The 24,456-nt window shown below is 39.0% G+C and overlaps 1 protein-coding gene across 4 annotated transcripts in view; it reads left to right on the top strand.

Annotated features, from left to right (window-relative positions):
• TNS3 (tensin 3) overlaps nt 1-24,456 on the top strand; it is a 163,619-nt gene that overhangs the window by 133,762 nt on the left and 5,401 nt on the right. For all 4 annotated transcript variants that reach the window (XM_039388487.1, XM_039388488.1, XM_039388486.1 and 1 more), the window contains 8 exons: nt 8,054-8,222; nt 10,528-11,171; nt 11,820-11,906; nt 14,939-15,067; nt 17,331-17,426; nt 18,570-18,647; nt 20,114-20,191; nt 24,191-24,359. In XM_039388487.1, coding sequence (XP_039244421.1) covers nt 8,054-8,222; nt 10,528-11,171; nt 11,820-11,906; nt 14,939-15,067; nt 17,331-17,426; nt 18,570-18,647; nt 20,114-20,191; nt 24,191-24,359 — 1,450 coding nt within the window. The remainder of the gene's footprint in view (nt 1-8,053; nt 8,223-10,527; nt 11,172-11,819; nt 11,907-14,938; nt 15,068-17,330; nt 17,427-18,569; nt 18,648-20,113; nt 20,192-24,190; nt 24,360-24,456) is intronic.

The following is a 24,456-nucleotide window of genomic DNA, read 5'->3' on the forward strand; positions in this document are numbered from 1 at the left end:
AGAGGTGGAATTACTTATGTTGGATAGGATAGCGTATACTGTGCAAAAGAGACAATAAAGTTATTCCCTTCCCTGGCATCTGAAATTGTAGAAGACAAGACCTTAGCATCTTTCATTGATTTCCACATATACTGTGAAAAGGAAGGAACAATGTGACCAAAATTGATGGATTTCATGTAAGGGAATAATTTGGTTCACTGTATTTTTTTGAAATTGAAAGCAGAATATAAGAAGTATACTAGACGAAAGTTTCAGTGAAGTTAATATTGTTTGCAGACTGAATGAAAGCAAGAGTTTGTTTCTCTTACTAATTTTGGTACCTGTGCATTTGGAAAAGCAAGAGAGAGTGAAAAGGATAAGCCATAAGAATCTTACAGTGCTAATGGACTTGGAAAGGTGTTAGTTTGTAAACTGGTTCAAGTGGGCCATCTTTCAGCCTCCTTTCTTCACATGCAGGGTTTTTAATTCTGTCCTTAGAGGTTGCTAAGGATCTCTGTAGCTTCATCAGTGCCAGTTCTGTTGTTAGCACTCTGTCAGCTACTCGAATGATTCTTTTTCAAGGGAGACAAATCCTTTTGTCATGAATTCAGTGTTGCCAGGGTTTCTGGCTTTATGTTGTAGCATAAGCCTCTAGAGCTCCTCCATACTCACACTATGCCGTTGTAATAGTTTGGTTCTTTTCACTTTGTTCAGCCCAGTTAGCTTATCACTGAATATTGCAGGTTAGTACCTCTCTTCCACTGAAGCTCTCTTGCTTGCTTCAGTTTTTTATTTCAAACTGTGATTTTTCTAACTAATCTTTTCATCAGCATTTCCGTTTGTGAAATACTGGCAAAAGGTCTTAGAAGAACTAAAACTGTGCCTAGTCAATATTATTAGCTCTGTATTTTGCTTGTTGGGGTTTTTGCTTTCGTGGACTGTTTCCCTGATAAAGCTGTTTCCTTTCTTAGATTTTAAGGTTTGGAAAGGAACATATCTAAACAAACTGTTTTCATAAAATGTGCTTACTTTTTATCTTACTGATACAGTTCAAGCCATGGAGCCATCCACTGTGTTTCTAGATAGATTGTTCTGATGTTTAATACTAAAGGCTAGCCTTTTATTCAGTCCTTACTCTACCTTTCCTTGTACATGTAACATTTCGACTTTGAATGGAGCCTAAATCTTCTGCATGGCATCCAGGTGAATGGCAGAGTAAACATGCCTAATGAGCAATAAAAATTAATGTTGGGAAAGAGTTTTTTTGACCCTTGATCTCCTAGATAGAATAAAGTTGTATCAGCAGAGACTATTAACATAAAAACTTTTACAGTTCTATAGATGTGGGAAGGAGAGATGAACAACTTCAGCACTGAGATGGAGTTTACATTAGAAGTAACGTAAACTCCAAATGGTAGTTGGAGCCAGCTGAATGCCAAGCTGCAAAGTGCCATGGAGTTTTTGGCGAATACTGGAGAGTACTGTGTGCTTTTTTCCAATGCATTTTGAAGGGAGGAAATCCTTAGCAGAATGCAATCATACAAAACCAAAAAAAAACTTCTACTGTGACCATCCAAAACCAAAAAAATATTTCTCCTGTGTAGAGAAGGTGACAAAACCTCTTCCATTATGTTCCTGGATGCCTTCAGTTTTGTCTTTGTAAACAAGTTTGTCAAGAAGTCTGTATAGAGGAATTGCCTCATCGGCTGTTGGTGTGAACAGTGAGAGGTGGAAGCAGAGGGACCTCTGAGTGTGTTCGTAAGAGGAGTGTTTCACAGCCATGTCTGATGTGGGTTCTTGCAAGTCTTATAGTGAGGTTGGATTTTTTCACCATTGCTGAAGTCATCAAAGGATGGACCGAGAATAGACTGTTAAATTTAAAAGTATTGCACAAAGCTTCTTATCCTTCTGCTTACTGTTTAGGGCAGGCAGTGGCTTGGTTACTTTGGCTTACTTTAGAGCAGTATGGTTTTCTGTGTCCATTAAGCTTTTAGGCTAGCCTGAAGTTGTTGTGGGGTGTCCAGCCAAGGGTTTTGGCAGCGGAAAACTGACCTAAAGCTCCCTTTCCCCAAAAGATGTAACTGAGGGTCTTGACTGGAGTTTTCAAGCTCATGTGATGCATGTCATCTTTTCACAAAAAGGACTACGAAGTTGGAAATGTGTGAGAAGCTACTAAAATAAAAGGTATGATAATGGAATGACTGCTTTCACTTCCCTGCCATTGTTGGACCATTGTCTCCAAAGGTATGAGGTGTTTTTTACCTTCAGCTGTTACAAGAAAGGAAAAGGAGTATTTTTGCCTATCTTTTATCTGGACCATGGTGTGGGTTAGGCCACTCTGGGGTTTTTTGGTAGATTTTTGGATGGAATTCCTTTTACTTTTTTATTTTAACAGATTAAGTGGATTAAAATTCAGGTTAATCTGTAACATTTTACTAAGTATAGCTGTGTCCTAGGCATATCCGTGAGTTTTGGCTTATGACTGAAAGAGGCCTGCAACTTATAAGTTTGCTGCCAGGTAGAAGAGTGAGCTGGATATTTTTCTACCTTGCATGTTGGCACAATAGTATTCATTTTGTTCCTGAATGTCACTTTTCAATAGTGTATTGTGCAGAGTCCAGTTCCTCTCTCAGGTTCTGCCTGTAAAGTTGATGAGCAGTGATAGTAAATGTAGGTCTGACCTGGCTGCATGAAGAGACACAGACGTGAATGATCTTGGCTTTGTCATGTCACTTCTTGAAGCAGGGAGCTGCACTTTTGCATTCTCAATATTTCCACAGCTATAAATGGCATGGTAGGGGCCTGAACCCAGCAGCACCAATGCTTTGCATCAAACATGCCAGGGTAGTTCTTACCATGCGTGTAGAAATCCTGTAGAAGCAAAGAGTTTGCAGAGTTATTGATTCCATGAGGTAAAGGGTTAAAAGCTGACCACTGAGTGTGGACTCTGCATCAGACAATGGAGAGGACATAGCTGAAATATCCAGCAGACTTGTTTCTAATTGAAATATAAACAAAGCTGCTTTCTTGGGAAGTGCCTTTCAGATATACTTGTTTATAGCCTGGGAAGAGTTGTACTGAGTTTGTATTCTTTCTGCAGATGACATGCCTGGCTGCCAGTGGCCTCCCACTCTTCGTTTAGTATTTTACACCTGTGAAAATGGGGGTGAAAAGAAATGTTGTATCTTGTGAGCATTACAGCGGTCCTTCTCTCATGCAGTGTAGTGTGCTCTAAAGGTAATAGCAAAAGTCCAACGCCTGAAACAGAGAAGAAACAAGTCTTGGTCCATTTCTTCAAGGAAGTGCTGTGGAAGAAGGAGTGAAATTTGGTGTTTTTATCCTTTAGATTAACTCTTACGCACGTAGTTGAGATGGCATTAGAGTGGGAGAAGATTTTCAGCTATTTCAGGAGTGCCACTCCCCTTCCTGCCCCCAGGCTCTCGGTAACTGTATTCCGGAGGCTCCCCTATGTAGTCTGGTATCAGAGGAACAGACATAGAGGCACTGAAAACAAGCAAGCATATGGAGTTAAGCTTGTGATCATAATTCGTATGCCTGCATTAAGCTCTCCTATACTGTAATGGAGTCATCTCAACCTGCAGTATAATTGGGAAGCATCTGCATGTTCATGTGCAGAGATGAGATGTCAGTTGCACTTTTAATACTTTGTCTTACAGGTGCTGATCTCTGGATATTTGTCTGCTTTTAGCCTAGTTAAACTTGGATGTTTGAGGAGACTCCAGTAGTCTTCAGACATACAGCATCAATTTGACCAACCTACATTAAACTAATGGGCTTTTTATATTTTTCTTGAAATCGTTGCTCAAGCCTTGACATCAGTTTTTATAATACTTGGATAAACAGTCAATATTTGTGTATTATATATGTGTTTAAACAAGCACCACTCATATTAGTAGAAATATGGCCTAAATCATGGGTTTATGCAGCCAGCTTTTCTGACTCTGTTTGCACCAGTACAAGGATGAATGTAATTTAGGTGATCTAGTAGATAAGACAGAGATTTAGATTTCTCTAGCTTTTTCATACCAAACACATTTCTGCAGTATTTCCTTGAAGTTCACTTTTATGGCTGTTGTGGATATAGTTAATTAATGCGTATGGTAAAAGACAGTGTTGCACTTTTCTGTTTCCCTCATCCAGTTAAATGTTTGCTCTGTACAGTATGTGTGCTATGTGAGGAATTAAAATGGTTTATAGTCAGGACACTGATTTGCAGATTTTCTTATCTCAGGCATTTCTTTTAAGTACCTTGCATGCTCCTGTCAGGTTCTGCCCTGAATTGAAGGGAAAACAAGATTTGTTTAGACTTGTTTCAGTGGCCTTCCTCCTTTTTACATTAGAAAGATTTCTGTGTAAAAAGGTGCATTAGTGTGATCTTAGCTCTTTGTAGGTATGGAATTGTTTAATAACTTTCTTGTGGTTTGGTTTTTTTTGATTGGTTGGGTTTTTGTTGTATTTTGTTGTTGTTGTTTGCAGGATTTTTGTTTGTTTGGGGTTTTGTTTGTTTTTTATTTTCTCTTCCCCCCCCCCCCCCCCCCCAGTCTTTCAAAGTGCATCAACTCTAGAGACAGTAATTAGATATTGTTTCATCTGTGATTGTCTTATTGGATTCCAGTTGAGTAATGTGTGTTGAGGTCAATGGGACTGTTCAGGTGCAAGAAGCTATTCAGATGCTCAGGCATTTGTAGTATCAGTGCATGGCCTTTTGTGTTGTAGAAAGTAGTGCTGTTGAACCTGGGTTTATGTGAATAGGTGTTGACTTTTTTTTACTAATCCAGAATAATAAAATATAATCCTCATTGGAGCTTGACTGGTTATTTAAATGTACCTGTAAAGAATAGGATGAAACTGGTGCTGTATAAAGCTCTTCAGTAATAGCATCCTTATTATTCTTCATCCAAATACATCTATTTAACTATATCGTTTAGTATTTATGTCCAGTATCATTAAGTTGAATGTAGTTCAGATTCCAGTCAGTTTAGAAAACAGTTACTCTGGTGCTGATGGCAAGCTATTAGAAAATAATTTACAGTTTACAGTTGCTTTACATTAGTGTCTCTGTGGTGTGGACAAACTCACACGTGAAAACTGCAGCTGCACAGGTGTCATGGTTTGACCCCAGCCAGCAACTAAGCACCACTCACTCCCCCACCCATAGGACTGGGGAGAGAATTGGAAGGGTAAAAACCAGAAAACTCATGTGTTGATATAAAGACAGTTTAATAGGGAAAGCAAAAGCTGCACGCACAAGCAAAGCAAAACAAAGAACTAATTCAGTGCTTCCCCTGGGCAGGCCCAGGAGAAGTTGGCCATTCAGCCATCCCTAGGAGAGCAGGTCCCCATCATGTGTAACTTGGGAGGACAAATGCCAATGCTCCAAATGTGCCCCCTTCCTCCTTCTTCCCCCTACTTTATATGCTGACCATGATGTTGTATGGTCTGGAATATCTTTCTGGTCAGTTTGGGTCACTTGTCCCAACCGTGTCTCGTCCTAACCACCCATGTACCTCAAACTTCCTTACCAGCATGGCAGTATAAAAAGCACAAAAGGCCTTGGGTCTGTGTAAGCCCTGCCCAGCAGTAACAGAAACATCTCTATATTATCAACCCTGTGTTTAGCACAAATCCAAAACATAGCCCCATACTTGCCACTGTGAAGAAAGTTAACGCTATCCCAGCCAAAACGAGCACAACAGGTAACTAAACCTTGTGCTGCTCTGTGCAGCTAAACTACCTTTCAACCTCAGTTCTGTCCTTTTCTCCTCATGTGAGCAGAAGAGTGAGAAGACTGGCTCATGCGCATTCATTCCTTTCCATCAGGTTTTTACAGTCAGTGATAATATACCCCTGAACCTTCTCTTCTCAAGTCTGAACAGTCACAGCTCTCTCAGCCCCTGCTTCTATAAAAGATGTTCCAGTCCCAGTGACGGTTCAGGCATCTTTGAGACCTTGCACTGGACTTGCTCAAGCAAGTCCCTATCTCTCTTGTACGGAGGAGCACATAAATGGGCACAGAGCTTCATATATGGCCTCATTAATGCTAAGCAGAGAGGAAGGATCACCTCCCTAGACCTGCTGGCAACACTTTGTTAGGCAGTCCAGAGTACTGTTGATCACCTTTGCCATGGGGTTGTATTGCTGACTCATGATCAGCTTACTGTCCCTGAGGACCCCCAGGTCCTTCTCCATAGTGCTCTCTCCAGCCAGCTGGCCCCCAACATGTGCTGGTGCCTGGGATTTCGCCTTGTTGAACTTAAGATTTCTCTTGGCCCATTTCTCCCACTTCTAAATGGCAGCTCAACCATCTGGTTTGTCAAGTCACTCCTTACAGTTTTCTGTTGTCTGCAAACTTGCTGATGAAACTTTATCCTGTCATCCAGGTTGTTAATGAAGGTGTTGAAGTGTATTGGTCCTGGTGTTAGCCCCTGGGGTATCATGCTAGTGACTTGCCTTCTAGTGGACTTGGTGTAGCTGATTGTAAACCTCTAGGCCTAGACATTCAGCCAGTTTTTAGTAGATCTCACTGTCCACTCGCCTAACCCTTGCTTTCTCAGAGTGTTTATGAGGATGTTATGGAAGACCATGATAAAAGCCTTATTGAAGTCGAGATAAAGAACATCCGCTGCTCTTCCCTTAACCACTGAGCCAGTCAGTTTATTGAAGAAGATTATCTCGGTGGATAAGCATGATTTCGTCTTCATAAATCCACCCTGACAACTCTCAATCATCTTCTGTTCTTCCATATGTTTGGAATTTGTTTCCAGGGTTAGTTGCTCCATCACCTTTGCAGAGACTGAGGTTAGGCTAACCACGCCTGCAGTTCCCTGGATCATGCTTTATACCTTTCTTGAAGGTATGAGTGATGCTTGCTCTCTTCCAGTCTTTAGGAATCTCTCCCAGTCGTTCAGACCTTTTAAAGATTATTGAGAGTGACCTGGAAGTGGTATCAGCCAGCTCCCTCAGCTCTTGTGTGTACAGCCTATCAGACTACAACAGACTTAAATATTTCCAGTTTGTTTTAGTGCTCCTTTGCTTAGTCCTCCTCCACTGAAGGTACGTTTTGATCCAGATTTTTCCTGTGGTCTCAAGGGCTTGAGGTTCCCAAAGGCCTGTCTTACTGGTAAAGACTGATATGAAGAAGGTTGTGAGTACCTCATTGTGTTCTGTGCCATCATGCACCAGATCCCCTGCCTCATTCAGCAAGTGGGCTGAATGGGCAGGCTGAATTAATACCCGAATGTTGTGAGATTCTCCAAACCGTGCTGCTGCTCACTCGTTCCATCTCCCCCTTCCCTCTGCAGTGGGCTGGAGAGGAGAATTAGAGTCAGAAAAGGTGAAGATCATAGGTTTAGATAAGAAAAATTTACTGGAAACAGCCATGAGATAAGAAAATGAACAGTAACAGCAACAATATTAATAACAAAAACGTACAAAAGAGAGAACGAGTCACGTGCAAAAATGCTTACTGGAGAGCTTTACCTGACCCAACTGCAGCCATGCCACCCGACCACTCCCTTTGGCTTGGAACTGGTGCCATCCTACTGCTCCTTCCACCATGCTTACTTGACTGGAAGGAACCCCTTCTCCCTGGAAGAGACTCCCTTCCCCCCACCCCTGGCAATGACCTGAGGTGGTATAGAATAACCTCCAGGTCCTAGCCATGTCCCCTTCTGGCTACTGCAAAAATTAGCCCTGTCCTGGGCCAGAACCAGGATACTCAATTTTCTGTCGCTCTGCTGTTTAAGTGCAGATAGTGTATATAGTCACACAGGATGCTTGACTAGATGTACCTGATTAACACTGTGAACTGTGGAATGCAAAACATCTTGGAACAGGTGGGTCCGTTCTCATCTGGGGAATGTATCCTGGAGAACTGATCAAACAGTTTGTGTTGCAATTCTGTAATCTTTATTCCATATGCCACTTGACCTACTGGATGTTTTCAGTGATCAACATAATTTTGTGAAATAACTTGTTAATGCTCAAACAAACAAAAACTCTTCAAATGCGTGTTGTTTTTAAATTTGCTTTTGCTTTGTTTTCTTTGCCACAGAATCTCAAAGTTACACGGAAGCCATTAACCACTGTGTGGTGATGTCTGACAGCACTGTGGGCACTAATCCTTTGCTGAGGGCCAACATGCAGATGGATCTCCCCTTTCAGCCCTGTTTTGCATCTTCTTGTGCTGTTTCAAGTAACAGTCCTATCCCAGGGGCAGAAAGGTAGGAAAAGATTCCCCTACTTTTTTGTTTAGTTCTTATAACTATAGTTATAGACATTATGATTGCATCTTCATTGCAGAGCATTTGTCTAGGGACTTTGAGTTTGGTTGTGACATTTAACGTAAATGTTGTCCACCAGCTGGACAGATATTATTTATACCACAGATATTATTTATTATGTCAGGGACACAATTAGCTTTGAAGATACAGAGGAAGACATAAATAGTATTTTATAGCTCAGTTATGTTACATGCTAGCACAAGCTCATATATGTTTTTCTATGTACTTAATCAACATCTCTAATGGTTTACTGAAAACTGTTTCATAAAATTTCACATTGGAATATGAGAGAAAGGGAGCACTCTTCTTGCTGCAATCCATGTGTTTTTAGTCAGTAAAATGTCAGTGGGTTTGTTTTGGTAGTGTATAGCTGACTCTCTTTCTACTGCTCAGCAGGTTTAGAAATTTTATTATTTTATAATTGTATTGTGGTAAACTTGTAGGGCTCTGGACCAGAGCTTGAATAGTATAAATTTACCAGGTAGTGCTTGTCCAAAGGAGCTTACAGAATAAGCTGAGAAATGACAAAAAGCAGCAAACAAACAAAGAGTCCCTGGCTACTGTTTGAAGGTTCAGAGCACCATAACAATAATCATAAGTCATTAGTTATGCCCTATATTTACTTAATAGGCAAGGTGGCATAACCTGATGAGGTTACCTTCTCTATCACTATGTGATAACATTCCTTTATGGCTAATTATCCTGTTCTTGTTCTTGGCTATTTGATTACTTTTTCTCAGTAAGTATTTGGTTGGTGTGTCAGACTCTCAGTGAGTACTTCAAGTATGTTGTTACCTATTTATCTTTTATTTATCTTCCAATATAATTGGTTCAATTTTCTACCAGTACTGAGACTGTGAAAGAATGTTTTGGTTTTGTGATTACGAATGTGAATCATAAGACTGAACAAAGTATGTTGCTGTTTGCTGCAGAGGATGCAATGAAACAAATAAGTGGATACATATTAAAAGCTTGTCAGGCAATGCAGTTATTATCAAGTTTACATACCTGCTTCAGACTTTATCGTGAAAATTTTGTTCCCTTCTTTCAAAGTATTTTTCTGTCATTTTTCATTTCATCTAGCAGATAGCTACAGCTGTAGAGTTTTTTCTTCTTGCAGTGATGTCTTCTTCCATTTACTTCCCTTCCATTTCTTTATGGCCCTTCTACTTTGAGCCGTTCAAATCTACTGGCGTCCATGCCCACAGTTCCCTTTTAATTAAATATCCTTTCCTTTTTAATATATATCTTATGTCAGCTCTTTCCCCCTTGCATTTCATGATGAGTTTGCTCCCTCTAGATTTTATATTAGTAATATTTTCCAGCTACAGTCTAAGGACATACATTTTTAGAAGCAGGGAGACAAACTTTTATCAGATGATTTCATCAGAAGCTTAGTTTCTCTTGTTTAGAAGGAATTTTTGTTTATTTTTCACTTGAATAGGTAGAATTGCTACCCAGTAGAAAAATCTAATGTTTACTGTTGAAATATTTAATTCTAATTCTATAAATCAAAATTATTCCATTGTCGAATAAATCAACAACTGGACCTGCCTCTTTTTTTAAATATAAATTGTATTAAAAGCAACCTGGTCTGTGATGGACCTTGTGAACTCTGTTTTTATAATAGTTATTAATTTATTGTGTGATGGTGCACAGCTACCTCCTTAGCCCATTTTTTTTTTTTTTTTTTTTTTTTTTTGTGAGCAAAAGACACTCTGCATGTAGGAACTGATTTGAGCATGTCAGGTTCCTTCTGTAAACCTCTACCTTTGATGGCAGCTTTGGCATAAGAAATTCTTGCCTCCTACTGCTCTTTTCCAGCTAGAACTTTAGCTCAGCAAGACCACTGTATGTGAAGCAATGCTGTGAACAGCTTCACAAAACTCATTCATATTAAAAGTAACCCTCTCAAACAGGGAGAAGGAGAAGTATCTTTAACTGTCATTGATTTGATGGACTGTTCTATGGTGCAAACTCAGAAACTATCCCATCAACATGGTTAGGTGGAGGGTGAGATAAGTAGAACATAGTAACCTACACTGAAGAAATGAGTGTCAGGGTGAGAATGGATCCCTTGATCCAGCATATTTTCAAAGAGCACTGTGAGGTATTGGCCTGGGTGTGGTGTTTCATTGCTTTCAATGATTGCTGAATTATGGGTTGTACAGTGACCTTTTAAAGGAATGACTTGGCTGTTGTTTTATTTTTATGTTCAATTTTTGGCTTTTTATTTTTTTGACAGCTCTCCTGCAACAGAACGTCTTTGGCTTGAAAGCAGCCCTAAAGCTTCCCTATCACCTCAGTTTTCAATGGGAAACACCAGGCAGCCAGGAGGTTACCTTGTGCCCTCTGAAGTTTCAAATGCTATGCAAGATGTCTCTCTCTTGTCTCATTTCCAAACTCCAGGACTGCAAGTGGTCACCCTGAGCAACCTGGAGAATTCACCAGCAGAACCACAGCAAGAACATGCTATCAGTAGCAGTGCCCGTGCCTACCTGAGCTACAGTGGGGCTGTCAGGGGCAGTAGCTCTCCTGGAGAGGAGACACAAGCTACTTGCATAGCCAGTGCTAGCAGCTCTCCTAAAACCCTGAGCTCATCAGTGGCAGGTGCTGAGGAGAGTGGCTTTTTGACACAAAACTTTATTAGAGTGACCTCTAGACACAATAGCCAGAACAGTGCAGTTCAGCAGCACCATGGAGGGAACGTACGTGCTCAGCCGCCTCTTCCAGAGAAGAAGAGGTCCTCTGAAGGAGAACGTTTCTTTGCCTCCGTGTCACCTTCTTCAAGTGGCTTCTCTAGCCCTCACAGTGGAAGCACAATCAGCATTCCCTTCCCAAACGTCCTCCCAGATTTCTCAAAGATGTTAAGCCCTTCCCCAGTGCCAGGTAAGTTCTGCATCAGAGAAATGCAAAATACATTAGGTTTTATATGAGTTTATAAAAAGCATTTAGGAGATTTTAAAAGTGGAAGAGAGAAAGAAAAAAATAGAGGGGAAAAAAAAGTGTTGGAATGAAAATGGCGCAGAGGACTTGAATGTTTGCAGTAAGTAGTGCCAGTTCACTGTCTTTGGATGTATTATTCAGGAAACAAGGATGCAGAGTTCTTCCTGCACTTCCTAGATTATCAGCTAAGAGCAACTTGCCTATTCAACTGCCAAACTACAAGTGAGTAATGTGGAATCCAATTTCCTTTAAAAAGGGCTGGCTTCTCTCTGCCCCTTTTAGACTTGTGCCACTACTAGTTAAAAACGTAGATGTGTGTTCACTGGACCCTGTTGAGAAGTGTGTATTTAATACAGTTTTATAAGAGTTTTTAATATTTTGTAGATTTTGCAAAATGAAGCTTCAGACATACTTTCAGAATCTTAGTGTAGTGTATCTTATGTATTTCCTGGTTCTAAAACAGCTCAGTGTCTTTAAATTGTCCTAATGATGAGATTTTTGAGTAATTAGGGTGATTGGACGTTAGAAAGAAAAGTAAAAATGCTTTTATATTTAAAAGATATCTTGACATTTTCCCCTTTTATTTTACAGAAAACACAATTGATAAACATGTGACCGTAAAATTTGTTCAGGACACATCCAAGTTCTGGTATAAACCCGATATTTCACGAGAACAAGGTATATCAACTGATATATATTCTGGTATATCCATTCACAGAAAAGCTAGTTGATGAAATCTCGTTAAGTTTTTTTGATACATCCCTGATGTTTAAAAGAAATATAAAACCTAGAAGGGCCACAGACAACCTCACTTAATTTCTTTGGTTGAAAGACTGAATTTGAGTGTGGAGGGCGACAGTCAAATAGTCCTTAAAAAATATCCAGTTAATCAGATTATCAGTTAATCAAATTATTAGCCTAACTGAATGAACTATGAAGTAATTCAGATCTACCTGTGGTAGCTGCTGCAAATATCCTTTACTGAGAAGCTTCAGATTGTGGAACGGCAGATAAGCATGAAGCAATACCAAAGAACTGTCTGCTCTGAGAAACCTTTTGAGTATTTGTGCTGTTCTGGCATGACTTCAGAATAATTTATTAGCTAGAAGTCATCACAAAAGCATCCTCATCTACGAGTCCTTCTGTAGCCTGAATTTCAGTTGTCAGCTGCAGGTGACGTTAATAATTTCTCGAAGGTCATGAAATAACACTTCCACGGAACAACATCTTTATGATGTACAGTGCAGATACAGTGCATTTATTTGTAGATGTATTATTGAATGAGCTGAAGAAAGCTTTTATTACCTATGTGAAAATGTATACTTACAAGCACCTTGAGTACTGCATCCAGCATACAGGAAGAACAGAGAGCTGTCAGAGTGAGTACAGAGCAGGGCCACCAGGTTAATTAGAGGGATGGAGCACCTCTCCTTTGAGGAAAGGCTAAGAGAATTTGGCTTGTTCAGCCTGGAAAAGAGAAGGTTTCAGAGTGACCTAAGTGCAACCTTCCAGTACCTGAAAGGAGCCTACAAGAAAGATGGAGAGGGACTTTTTACAAGAACATGTAATGACAGAACAAGGGGGAATGGTTTCAAACTGAAAGTAGGTTTAAATTAGATATTAGAAAAAAATTCTTTACTCTGAGAGTGGAGAGACAATGGAACAGGCTACCCAAAGAAGTTGTGGATGCCCCATCCATGGAAGTGTTTAAGGCCAGGTTGGATGGGGCTCTGATCTGATGAAAGATGTCCCTGTCCACAGCTGGAGTGTTGGAAGTGTGTGATCTTTAAGGTCTGTTCCAACCCAGGCCATTCTATGATTCTGTGATGCTATGAACTTCCATCTTGTCCCTGAAACAGTGCATAAAGAAGCATGCTGGGTGCTTTGCAAATGCAATTGGTCTGATGGTGCTTGTGTTCATACTGAATATTAAGCTATACTGAATTGTGATTAATGAGTTATGGCAGGATCTTAAAATACAATTTTTAAAATGGACTTGTCAGAAAGGAAAAACTGCTAATTAGTTCTGCATTGAGAAAGATGTTCATACTAAAGCAAAACACTGTGAACTTCAGCTATTGGCAAACAATAAATTGCTATGTCTGTCTAGTTATTAGGTTCTCAGATGGTGAGAATGTTGTTGTGTAGTGCTAAATACACCCTCAGTGGAATAAAGATCATAGAAAACAGAACATTAATTCATTTTTGGATGATGGTTTAGTGGTTCTTTCACTCCAATCCCCTTTCTCTTATCTGTTCACCACTCATAATGAGAAATGAGTCTGTAAAAGTACAGAAAAATATTTCTGACTTGATGCGTGTCTAGGGAGAGAAGTAGATAATGAAGGAATTTTAAATCTAACTGCTTGAACAAATGAGACGAAAATTTTCCCGGTCTTTTAATATGCCTCTTTTTGAAGTAAAATTCCTTTTGAAAAGTGTTTTAAGATACTGTTGCTGAGGAGGAGGAGCATTTGTTATTTTTTTCTGTGTTTAATGGAACGTTCATGTGATAGGGTATTTCTGTGTATTTAGAAGTATTATGTGAATACTGCTGAATTGCAAGGTTTGACGTATTCATTGTCATCCTCTCAATACATGGTGTTGTGAAAAAAGGTTTTTTCTTTTGCCATCTGACAGATGAATAGAACAGAGTGTGTACATATGTCTGCTTTACTTGCTTTAACAGAAGAAACAATTAAGTCTGCATTTTCTCAGGTTTTTTTTTGTTACTTGCCCTTTTTTATGGAAAAAATATATGTATTTATGATGTAATCATTGCTCAGACCTTGGAAAATATGACTTCGTGCCCCACATGCATAATATCCATGTTCTGTGTAAACAGACAATTATGGAGTCCAAGGTCAAATTTGGGCTTTTTCTAGGGTTTCTCTGAAGGCTTTCTGATCCTAAGAAATTCTTGAAACAAACACAAGTATTGCTAAAAAGTTGGGAGGGTGGGAAAGCAAAGTACAAAGGTTTTATTAAGATGAGTCTTTAGATTAACTTTTTGTCTGTTTTCAAAATAAGTTTAAAATTTTGGACGACTAGATTTCAAAGTCTGCAGCAGACTCATGCAAAGCAACTGCAAGTGGTTCCTCCTGGGGAGGTCTTCATATCACACTTGCAGAAGAGATCCCAGAATATAGATGTAAAATATTTCAATGCTTGGACAGTGAAAGAGCAAAATATTCAGTTACCTCCCTTCCTTTGCTTTAAAACTACTAAGGGAGTGAGACTGCTTTGCAGAGACAGAAACTTGGTGGTAGATGAAAACAAATCTGTTCTGCCCGTTGAAGCTGAATAGGAAGTGAAAAACAGTGCTGTCTAGTTACCGTGGGAATTACAGAGAGCTATGCAGTCTGTAACACTTTTAACAAGCTGACAAAATCTAAACAGAAATCAACTTGCTCTTGCACTGGTTGTAGGAATCCTGGTGGGACCTTAGCACCCTTCTCAGTTTAAAAATCAATAGGGATCTGTACTTCAGGCTTCTTTGAAAGAAGTATCTGTGAAATTTGGACAAGGTGTTTCCACTTGGGTCCCCCAAATATGCTTGACTGTATTCTGTTCTACAGCAATTAGGACAGAGAAAAGCATCTTACTTCCTTTATCTTGTATTAAATATAGATTTGCACTTCTGTACGTTTTGAGTCTGTGCATTCTACTTGAACTGTTTTTCTCTCTCTCTTTCCTGGAACTCCTTGCAGCCATTGCTGTTCTCAAGGACAAGGAACCTGGGTCATTCATTGTTCGAGACAGTCATTCTTTCCGGGGAGCCTATGGGCTAGCAATGAAAGTTGCAACACCACCTCCTTCTGTGCTGCAGTTAAAGAAAGGTACTTAAGGGCTTTCATATATTATTAAACAAGCCATACATAGTAGGAAGTCCTTATTACTGGGTAATAATCTGTTGGAATCTTCTCATCTCATAAGTGCAATTTGAATTGCAGGCTACATTTGGTACCTTGTTGAATGAGACTGAATAAGATGCCTGTTGTACTATACAGTTTCACCGTGATGTGTAAATCTATTCATTGTGGCTGTGCATGTGTTGTACCTTCTCAACCTAATACAAAATTATTATCATCTCAGCAATTAATCCTCCCTGCATTTGATTCACAGATCACCATGTCAAGCTTTTACTTGGCTGGAGGGTTGAATATTTTTGACCCCAAAGTTCTGTTTTCAGACAATTCTACTTAAGATACAAATCTGAGGTGGTTCCCTAAGGAAAGGTGGTAATTGTTTAAAAGAAGTGGTGAAATATACCCACTCTGCTGGCTTCAGTGCCTCCATGTGCCTGATGGTTGTGAAAGGTAAAATGAGAAGAACGTACAGAAATCATTAATTGATGTATGGAAACTCAGCCTCCAATATCTGTAGTGTTCTTGGTTCCATTTGTGCTACTGCAGGGGTAGCGGGGTTATTTTTGTTGCTACTGTTTTTCTTTTACAAAGCTCATTGTGTTTCATTAGTACGTGCTGTCTGGTGAGCCAAGCAACAGAGATCATCGGAAAGCAATGATTCTTGGGGTTGTTGTTATGGAAACGTGGTTTTGTCTGTTTTGGTTGGTTGGTTGGCTGTTGGTTTGGTTTTTTTGGGTTTGGGTTTGCTTTCTCTGAGGCTAGGTTAGCTGCCCACCTCTATTACAGTAACACTTTCAAATTCTGTTTCAATCTGGTATCTTGAAACAACTTTTAATAACAATTTGCCATGTAGTCCTTCTTTTTATTGCCAGTAAACATCAGCAGAACCACTTCCATGTCACAAAGACAACAGAGGGTGGTGATAGTTGCAATAAGTACAGAAAGACATGGAAGTTCAAACCCTGCTACCCTTTAAGAGTTTATGTTGGTAGTACCACAGGCAAGTAGTAGTAAGACTATAGCATTCTTCCACTTCTTACTTTGTGATACTTAGCCTTTTTGATACCCACTGTTTCATCCCAGAAGGCACAAATTTGTTCAGTTTCCTGCAGGGTTTCTTGTTCCAGGCTTCCCCTTCCCATATACCTTGTAGTCATTTATTTTTAATTTTGTGAGAGCATAATGGCAAACAGTAAACTGTTTGAAAGAGCCATCTTTACAATATTTACTTGTATAGAAGTTTCTGCTGTCTGTATTAATATGTGCATCTGTTTTAGCCTGAAAATCAACCCTTGATGTGTTTCCTGCTAGATCAGAGTCAAAGGGAGTATTCGCATTTGTTGCTCTTTTGTTAAGGTTTGAATGATTGCGTAGCTTTGTCCCATTGCTGTGAAGCAGCCCTGTAATTATTTGGAGTGGGATTCAGTTTGTAGTTAGGTGTGAAATATTGTGAATGCATCTTTCAAGAAATAATTAAGTTGCCTTAATTGTACGTCTACTACATATATATGTTTATGTTTAAAAGAATGCTAAAACTCAAGGGAATTTTTCAGTGTCTCTTGGACTTTGAATCTCCTCGTTACGTCCAACTGTTTTTGTTTGTTCTAGATTCCAGAGATAAAAACTGTCTTTACAACTCTAGTGAAACCTGAGTGTTTCATGTAATATGTTTGTTTTCAGGAGCAGAGACTTAGCATAAAACTGCAAATATTTTGAAATTTAAAAATTCACTGAAAGACTTGGCATCATTATCTTCATGTAGCTAAATCTTCTATTGTTTTAATCTGGAAAACTTGTGCAAACAGAACTGTCACTGGAAATTGGAGTATTTCTTTGTACTTCTGCTTTCTGGTCACATTGGTTACGAGTTCTTTTAATGGGCAAGTGCATCAAAATTTCTAACCATTCATTTTCCAAATTTCTGTTCCCGTCTGCAGTTGTGACCATGCTTGGACATTTTGGACACCAGTGTATATTTAGATGTCAATCACTTAGGAATATAAAACCATTTCCTCTGGTTGTTTAAAGTGAGCTAGTTGCTTATTTATTTGTCTCAAAATGACCTTTTTACTACAGCTTGTAATTTTGCAGCAAAGTAGATCTAACGTATTCTTCGCATGCTGCATATAAAACATTTGGTCATAATATGGACAAACCGCTTCATAAAGACTTGCTAATTTGTGAGAATTGTCAGTTCATTGCTTCTTTTCATGATCTTTCTTTTTTAACACAGTTGGAGATTTGTCAAATGAACTTGTAAGGCATTTTCTGATTGAATGTACTCAGAAGGGGGTACGCTTGAAAGGATGCCCAAATGAACCGTATTTTGGTAAGTACTGTGCATCACAGGGACAGAGAAAATGGAAACAGTTTGCATTTGCCAGTGCTGACTTGGGTGGAGCGCAAACGAGAGAATACTTAGCTCGAGTCCTGATGATTTCTGTAGGAACCCATTGTAAGGTTACAGGAGCCTACACATTTACCTTAAGTAGATGTACAGGGTGCTCTAGCACAGATGCACATGACCAAGCTTCAAGCAGTCAAGCTTGTCTACCACTGCCAGTGTCGCATCAGATAGCTGAGCTATATTGGTGTTGTGATCCATTTTGAAGAAATTTTTGATGAACTGTAAAAATGAGGTTGGTTTTGGTTGAGCTGGGATTTTTCTCCAGCACATGGTTATAATGTTTGATGCTTGTTTGTAAATGGTATTGAAGGATGGCTTTTTGTACAAACAGATTGATGAATACTGTGCTTTCCTCTCACTGCTTAGAGCATAGTTTCACATGCTAATTTCAAGGATTATTAATGTTTAATTATTTTAATTAAGCCAAGTACAAATGACAAAAGTGACTTTGAATAAAAAAGAATAATTTAATAGAGAATGGTATGTACCTCACTGCTGCATTGAATGAAAGGGGATTTACCCAGACCATCTTTTACACTTTTAGAAGTACAGAATACAGGTATGTGTATTAAACAGAACACTAGACAGTGAAGGTGGCTAAGAGGTAGAACTCCTTGGTCTTTCTCTGCCTCATAATAGGATAGTGACCTCTTGTGTTCTTATAATCTTAATAAGATTTTACTACATTTAATGTAGCAGAAGTTAAGAGCATTGAAAAGAATCTACTGACTGTATTTTGGCATTTTTGTTCTTTCTCCATTTGAAGTAAAGACATTTAGGTTAGGATTTAAGCAGTGCATTTAAGCAGGGAAAGGGGGCATATGATTGTGATTAATGAGTTCAAGATCATCCAACTAGGATGGTATTGGGAAACATGAATACACTAAAGTTGACCCAAGAAGATCTTGGGTCCTTCTTGGTCTCTTGGTACCAGGAGATTTTTTTTTTTTTAAGGGAAGCAGAAGGGGCCCTTGGTCTATAAAATACTTGAAAGCAAACATAACTTGTGCATTCTTTTTGTCCACCAAGTTAACTGTGCATGTGTTGTTGCTTTTCTGATCACAGGGAGTTTGACAGCTCTGGTGTATCAGCATTCCATCACTCCATTGGCATTGCCCTGCAAGCTCCTCATTCCAGACAGAGGTATGCTTGTTAAAGTACAGAAGAGATATACCCAGGCAAGCTCTGCTTTAAAGTCAATGTCTGAAGGCAGGTGAATGTGTCACAAGTCGAGAGCTAAGCAAAAATGCTCAGGGAAGCAAACTGTGTTTTAAAAGTGGTTCTTCAGTACTGATGATGACCCTTATCCACGGTGTAGTTGTGAACACACTAGTACTGTGATATTCCAGTCATAAAAATCTATGCATCATGGAAATCCACACAGTAATCTAGCATGTAGGAAGACAAATGTACTTAGACATTATATTATGCTCATGCATGGTTAGATTTAGACACAGCTGTCTGATATTCTCCTACATTAAGTTAACCTCAGATGCATTACTAAAATGTTAAATGTTCAAGTGGTTTTTGACTGAACTTTTTAAACTTTTGTTAAAGACTGTATGTCAGTGTTCAAAAATAGCATTTGATTTATGCAAATACATTAATGAAACCATTTTAGCGCAAAAATATGCTATGGTAGTACTGACAAGAGATCTCTTTATGTGGCAAAACAATGTGGCAGGTGGGCTTGTTCTCCTTACCCTCATCACCTAAAATGGAAAACTACTTCTCTCTGCCAGAGGTACAGGACTGAAACTTTTGCCTTGCCCTGAGTAAACATACCACAGTGAAATTTTATTTTGTATTTAGTTTTTAATCCAATTTGATCTCATTTTTTAAGATGATCTTCTGTGGTTAATGACAGAATGCAGTGCCTGGAGTATTTAAAGCATCTGGATAACTCTTATAACTCTAGACATGTGAACAGTGTCACAAATTGTATTATGGCTCTCTTCCTCATTTGAATATATTCAAAGCTAGCATACATCATGCTAAAGGAAGCAGTAAGTGAGATGTTTTTACATGCATTTGTATAATTGAAACAACAGGCTGGTAGATGGTTTTCTCACTAATTTTAACAAACAATTGGGAGGCAAACATTCCACTGCTGTCTTAAAGGTTGAGATGTTTTTTAAGGAAGAAGAAAGGAGCATTATGTTGTCATCTTCTGAATCAAAATATAATTAATTGACTTCATCATGCTAACACAAAGCCTTTGTGTATAAATTAGTGTAAATTATACAGTAAGATAGTTAAAATTTCACTATTTAAAATATTTTCAGGTTGTAGTGAGAGAATATAGCTATAAGTACTGTTTCAGTGTGGCATCACGTGTACCCCTGCAGCATATGCCTATGGAGTTATGTCTTTTATTGTCAGGAAATAAAGGTTTAGCATCTTGCAGTGCTCAAGGCAAAAAAACCTGATGCAGCACAAAACCCACATAAATGATTATAATTTCAGATACAAGATTGTTTCATGTTTCTGACCAAGAGTTGTCCAGTAGATGAGATCACAGTTAAAAATGCTAAACTCATACTTGACCATATGCTTTGATTTGTTGATTGAAGTCCATAGAAGACACTGACAGTGTTTTCTGTTTGCAGATCCCTTGGAGGAGATAGCAGAAACTTCTCCACAAACTGCTGCAAACTCAGCTGCAGAGCTTCTCAAACAGGGTGCAGGTCTGTTAAACTTTTTCCTTGCATTTGACTGTCACCAAAGTTTGTATCTTACAGACTGGGAAAAACTGAAGCTTGGACTAGACTGAAGGATGTGTAAAGGGAGCAGTTAAATTTAGAGTGCTGTGTAGAAGTGTAAAGGGTACAGTGTGGATGTGTACCAGGTTCATTCTGTTTTCTGCAACCAGCTCCTAAGTTCTACAGTCATGGGTTTGCTTTCCAGTCATGTATTTCATGAGACTGTGAGGTATACAGAGATTTATTCAAGCACAGCAGCTTTTAAGCAGTGACATTGCTTTCATAACTGATGATCTTAGAGAGGATATTTTCAACTTGTGGTTGCAGAGGTTCATGAACTATGTCTGAGGTCTGCAAAAGCCAACTAAGGAAGGTGTACAGTAAAGTTAAGTTCTCGTAATAGGGGTCAACAATACCACTGGAAAATGCTTACTGTTCTATCAATCTGAAAAAACCCTAAAAATATTAAATAACAATGCCCTGTGCTTCACTTGGTGCTGTGTTGCGTGTTGTTACGAAATATCCTGTGTCTTTCCCATTGGATGCTGTTTTATGGATTCTCATGCATACTGCAGCACCCATTCTGGCAAGTTAATTTGTCTTACAATGAGATTATTGATGTGACAAAAGAACCCTGACCAGACTGCCTCCAAACAATGTGATGCTATGCATTGGTACCATCTGTATCACTCTCAGATGGAGGTATTAGCAGCAGGCTGTGTAGGGGCAGCTCTGCTTCTTATCTGCTTTGTTTGTGTACAGCTGATCCAGAGAGAGCTAGTTAAACAACCTGTATGAAGAAGTGTGGTGGCATCCTAACTCACTATATTGGATATTGCTCTGAGTACCTCTTAGTAACCTTAAGGCCGTCCTTAGAAGAAATGCAGCTGTTGTGTTATTCCACTATACAGTGGGCATGCCCAGGGAATCCTGTCCATGCCCTCCCATGGTCCGTGGTTTTCAGGCTGCTGTGAATTCTCCCTAGGATCTATCTATCCACCCAATTAGTGCCGTTAGAGCATGGGAATACACTGCATTTAGCACTCTCCTTTGAGTTTAGTCTACTACTGGAGCCACAAGTGAGTGTTGTGGCCAAGCATGCCTTTCTAAGAATGCTGCCTCATGGCCCTCACCTATTTTAGAGCACTTGTGAAGGAGGTGGTTGCCAAGCTGAGCAGCTCTGGAGAGAGTGTTGCTTCTTGCTTGTGCAGCAATCTGCTTTGACTTAAAAATGTGAAGTACTACTTCAAGTGCTGTAATTGAGCAGGCATGTGTGGCTGAGGCAATAGCAAGTCTTTGCGAGGCTGTACTGGGAGTGAGCACATGTTGGCTCACTGGTTGGGGTTTCTTGTGGACAATATAGAAAAAATATTGGTTTCTCCTTGCTCAGACAATGCTTTTCAAAGAAAAAGAAATAATTCTTCCTTCAACTGGGGCAGTAGTCATATGGGAGCTGTCATATCATGGATCATTTGGGGTGCTTAGTACATTTGGTTTTAACCTCTTTTGTTGTTATTTTCATTTTTAAACAAGGGTCTGGAACCTGAATAGATAAATTAACTAGGAGAGATTATCAGGTGTTCGGTTTTTATTTTGCCCTGATACATCATTTCCCACTGATTTTCCATGTTTCAACAGTCTCTTTTCAGTCATAGAGACATTTAGCTGGTGGAGTTCAACACTGAAGTGCAAACCAGAAACTTGTACATTTCGTCCTTTCAAAGAAACTTCAAAGCAGATACACTTTCTCCCTGCCCTTCTTTACCCTACCCTTCTCCCACTCCACATGCAAAATATTACGTGTTCTCCTAGAATGATTATTTTTTATAGCTGTCTGAAAAACCTAATGAGCATTTCCAGTTATGATCTAAATGCAGAAGCCGACTAGAAATCCTTTGCTTCTTGGAGAGTGACAGTTGAAGACTAGAAACCATACAGATAAGAGGCTTTTCCCTAGAACAGACCTTACTTTATTAAACTTCTTGTTCAGCAACAAAATCTTCTGCAGCAAATAAATCACAGTTTTTCATTTCTGTTTCCAGTCAGTGGACTAAGCATTCTAAACAAATCACATTGCCAGTCTAGAAGCAGCATTGTTAAGCTGTTGCTGGTGGCGCAAACGTGCTCCAAAATGCCATGTGTGAAAGACCAAGAGCAGCAACATTGCAGCACATCTGCATTAAATACTTTGTTAGACCATGCTTGATGTACTTAAATGAGAAATTTTTCAGCCTTTCTCGTTACCTTTCCTTTCCCATAATCTCCGTTTTAAGCTGGCAGTCTTTGCACTTTCCAACACTTTTGAAAAAGGTTCCATTTATTATTTTTTGTGCTACAGAAGTAATCTACTGTATTTGGTAACTGCTTTTTGAATTATCACATTGAGGGTGGTCTAGATAAAATGCTTGGTGATTTCATTTAGAAACAAAACCTGAATACAGTCTGTTGACACCAATGCACTGTGTGGCAGAAGAGGGACTCTTGATGTCACAGAAGTGGTGATGTGTGTGACTGTGAAAGAAGGGAAGCTTCCTGTGGTGGGAAGGACTCACAGAATAATGAAGAGCTTTAGATCTGTATCAACCATACACAGTAGTGAGGTGAGGAGAGCTTATGGTTTGGAATGTTACTTACAGTTTTGGGTTGCTACTCATCATCTTGAATCCCTCTGTGCATTGATTCAAACGACAGTTATTGAGACCATCGCACCCATGTGCAAATATATTTTGGAAATCTTACCCTTGCAAATCAAAAAAATGTCATGATCCCTTCTTTCACTGATAGACTTCAGAGCTTGAAGTTACTGGGCCGATTATCATGCTGGAATCAAACTTAGGCTTATGCAGTCTTTAACTGTGTGATTACTCAGTTGTTTCGAAAGTGCCAACGTCTAGCTCTATATGGAGATAATAATAGGAGAAAGCTTAAGTCTTGATTACAGAATAGCCATATGAAAAGAGAAGCCATTAGATTTAATTTGATCTTTGCTTTCATAATGTTGGCAAGCCAAGCTAAACTGCTAAACAAATGAAATATTAGCATGGTAATTTGTACGTGTCAGCTGCCAGTTGTAAATTCTGTCCTGGATACCGACACAGATGTTTTTACCAAACACAAAATCTGTTGGTACCAGTGTTTAGCTATGGATGTGTATAATCATTCTTGCTTGTTCTTAATCTGTTTGAAATCTGACTTTATACCACAGTCCCCAAATAAGCATGTGAATAATTCTATTAATACTATATAATAGTAAAGTTGTGCTGCACAATGTTAGATAGCGGTGTACTATGTAGTATTGTACTATAGTACTACTGTATAATTCTGTGTAAGATTAGTACATTTTTTCCTAGTGCTCACTGCAGATTTGATATTAAACCAGGTCAAAAAAGTAACTGTTTGGTAGCCTTAGAAACCAATGAGCATCTATTTTATGGAGATATGTCAGAAGTTACTCTTATCTCTGGGAGACAAATAGTTCTTTTAGAAGTAAGCACAAGCTGAAGCAAAGAATAGGCCTAAAAATATATGTCAGTAATTTTTATCAGCGTTTTGTTTGCCCTGAAATCACTAAACATAAAAAACACTATGAAATTAATGAGAAGTGAGCTTTGCAACAAATCTCAATTCTTTCTGGAGTGAAAACATTCTTGTCTTGTCAAACAAGTGAATAGTTTCCTTTGAATATAGTTTAAATACTATTTGAAACTAAAAAATGTTTGAACGTATGCTGCGAATGTGTATTTTCTAATTGGCTGATGTATTTGAACTTAAAAGCAAAATATTCCCCTTCTTTCCCCTTGGGGAAGCCTTTGCTCCAGTAGTCCCTACAAAGGTACTCTCTGGTAATGTCTTGTATTTATTTAAATTTCAGGATCTATGGGTAATAGATAAATATAGTCATTGGCTTTAATATAGTGGTATTAAAAACAAAGGGAGAGCAAAATGCCTATGACCCTTCAAAGCCTTTCTCCTCTTTTGTTACAGCATGTAATGTGTGGTACCTGAATTCAGTGGAGATGGAATCCCTCACAGGCTACCAGGCAGTACAGAAAGCCTTGAGCTTGACACTGATGCAAGATCCTTCTCCTGTCTCAACCGTTGTCCATTTCAAGGTGTCTGCACAGGGAATCACACTGACAGATAATCAAAGAAAGTAAGCAAAAGAGGGATGGGAAGAGAATATCCTGTCCTCAGCAACTGTTGGCTGCTGTTGATTTAATGTTCCTAGTTACATTCTTAGAGGATACTAG

Source organism: Pipra filicauda, unplaced genomic scaffold (genome assembly GCF_003945595.2).
Source record: "Pipra filicauda isolate LSUMZ 115617 unplaced genomic scaffold, ASM394559v2 scaffold657_size180086_pilon, whole genome shotgun sequence".
In the NCBI taxonomy this organism is placed as follows: domain Eukaryota; kingdom Metazoa; phylum Chordata; class Aves; order Passeriformes; family Pipridae; genus Pipra; species Pipra filicauda.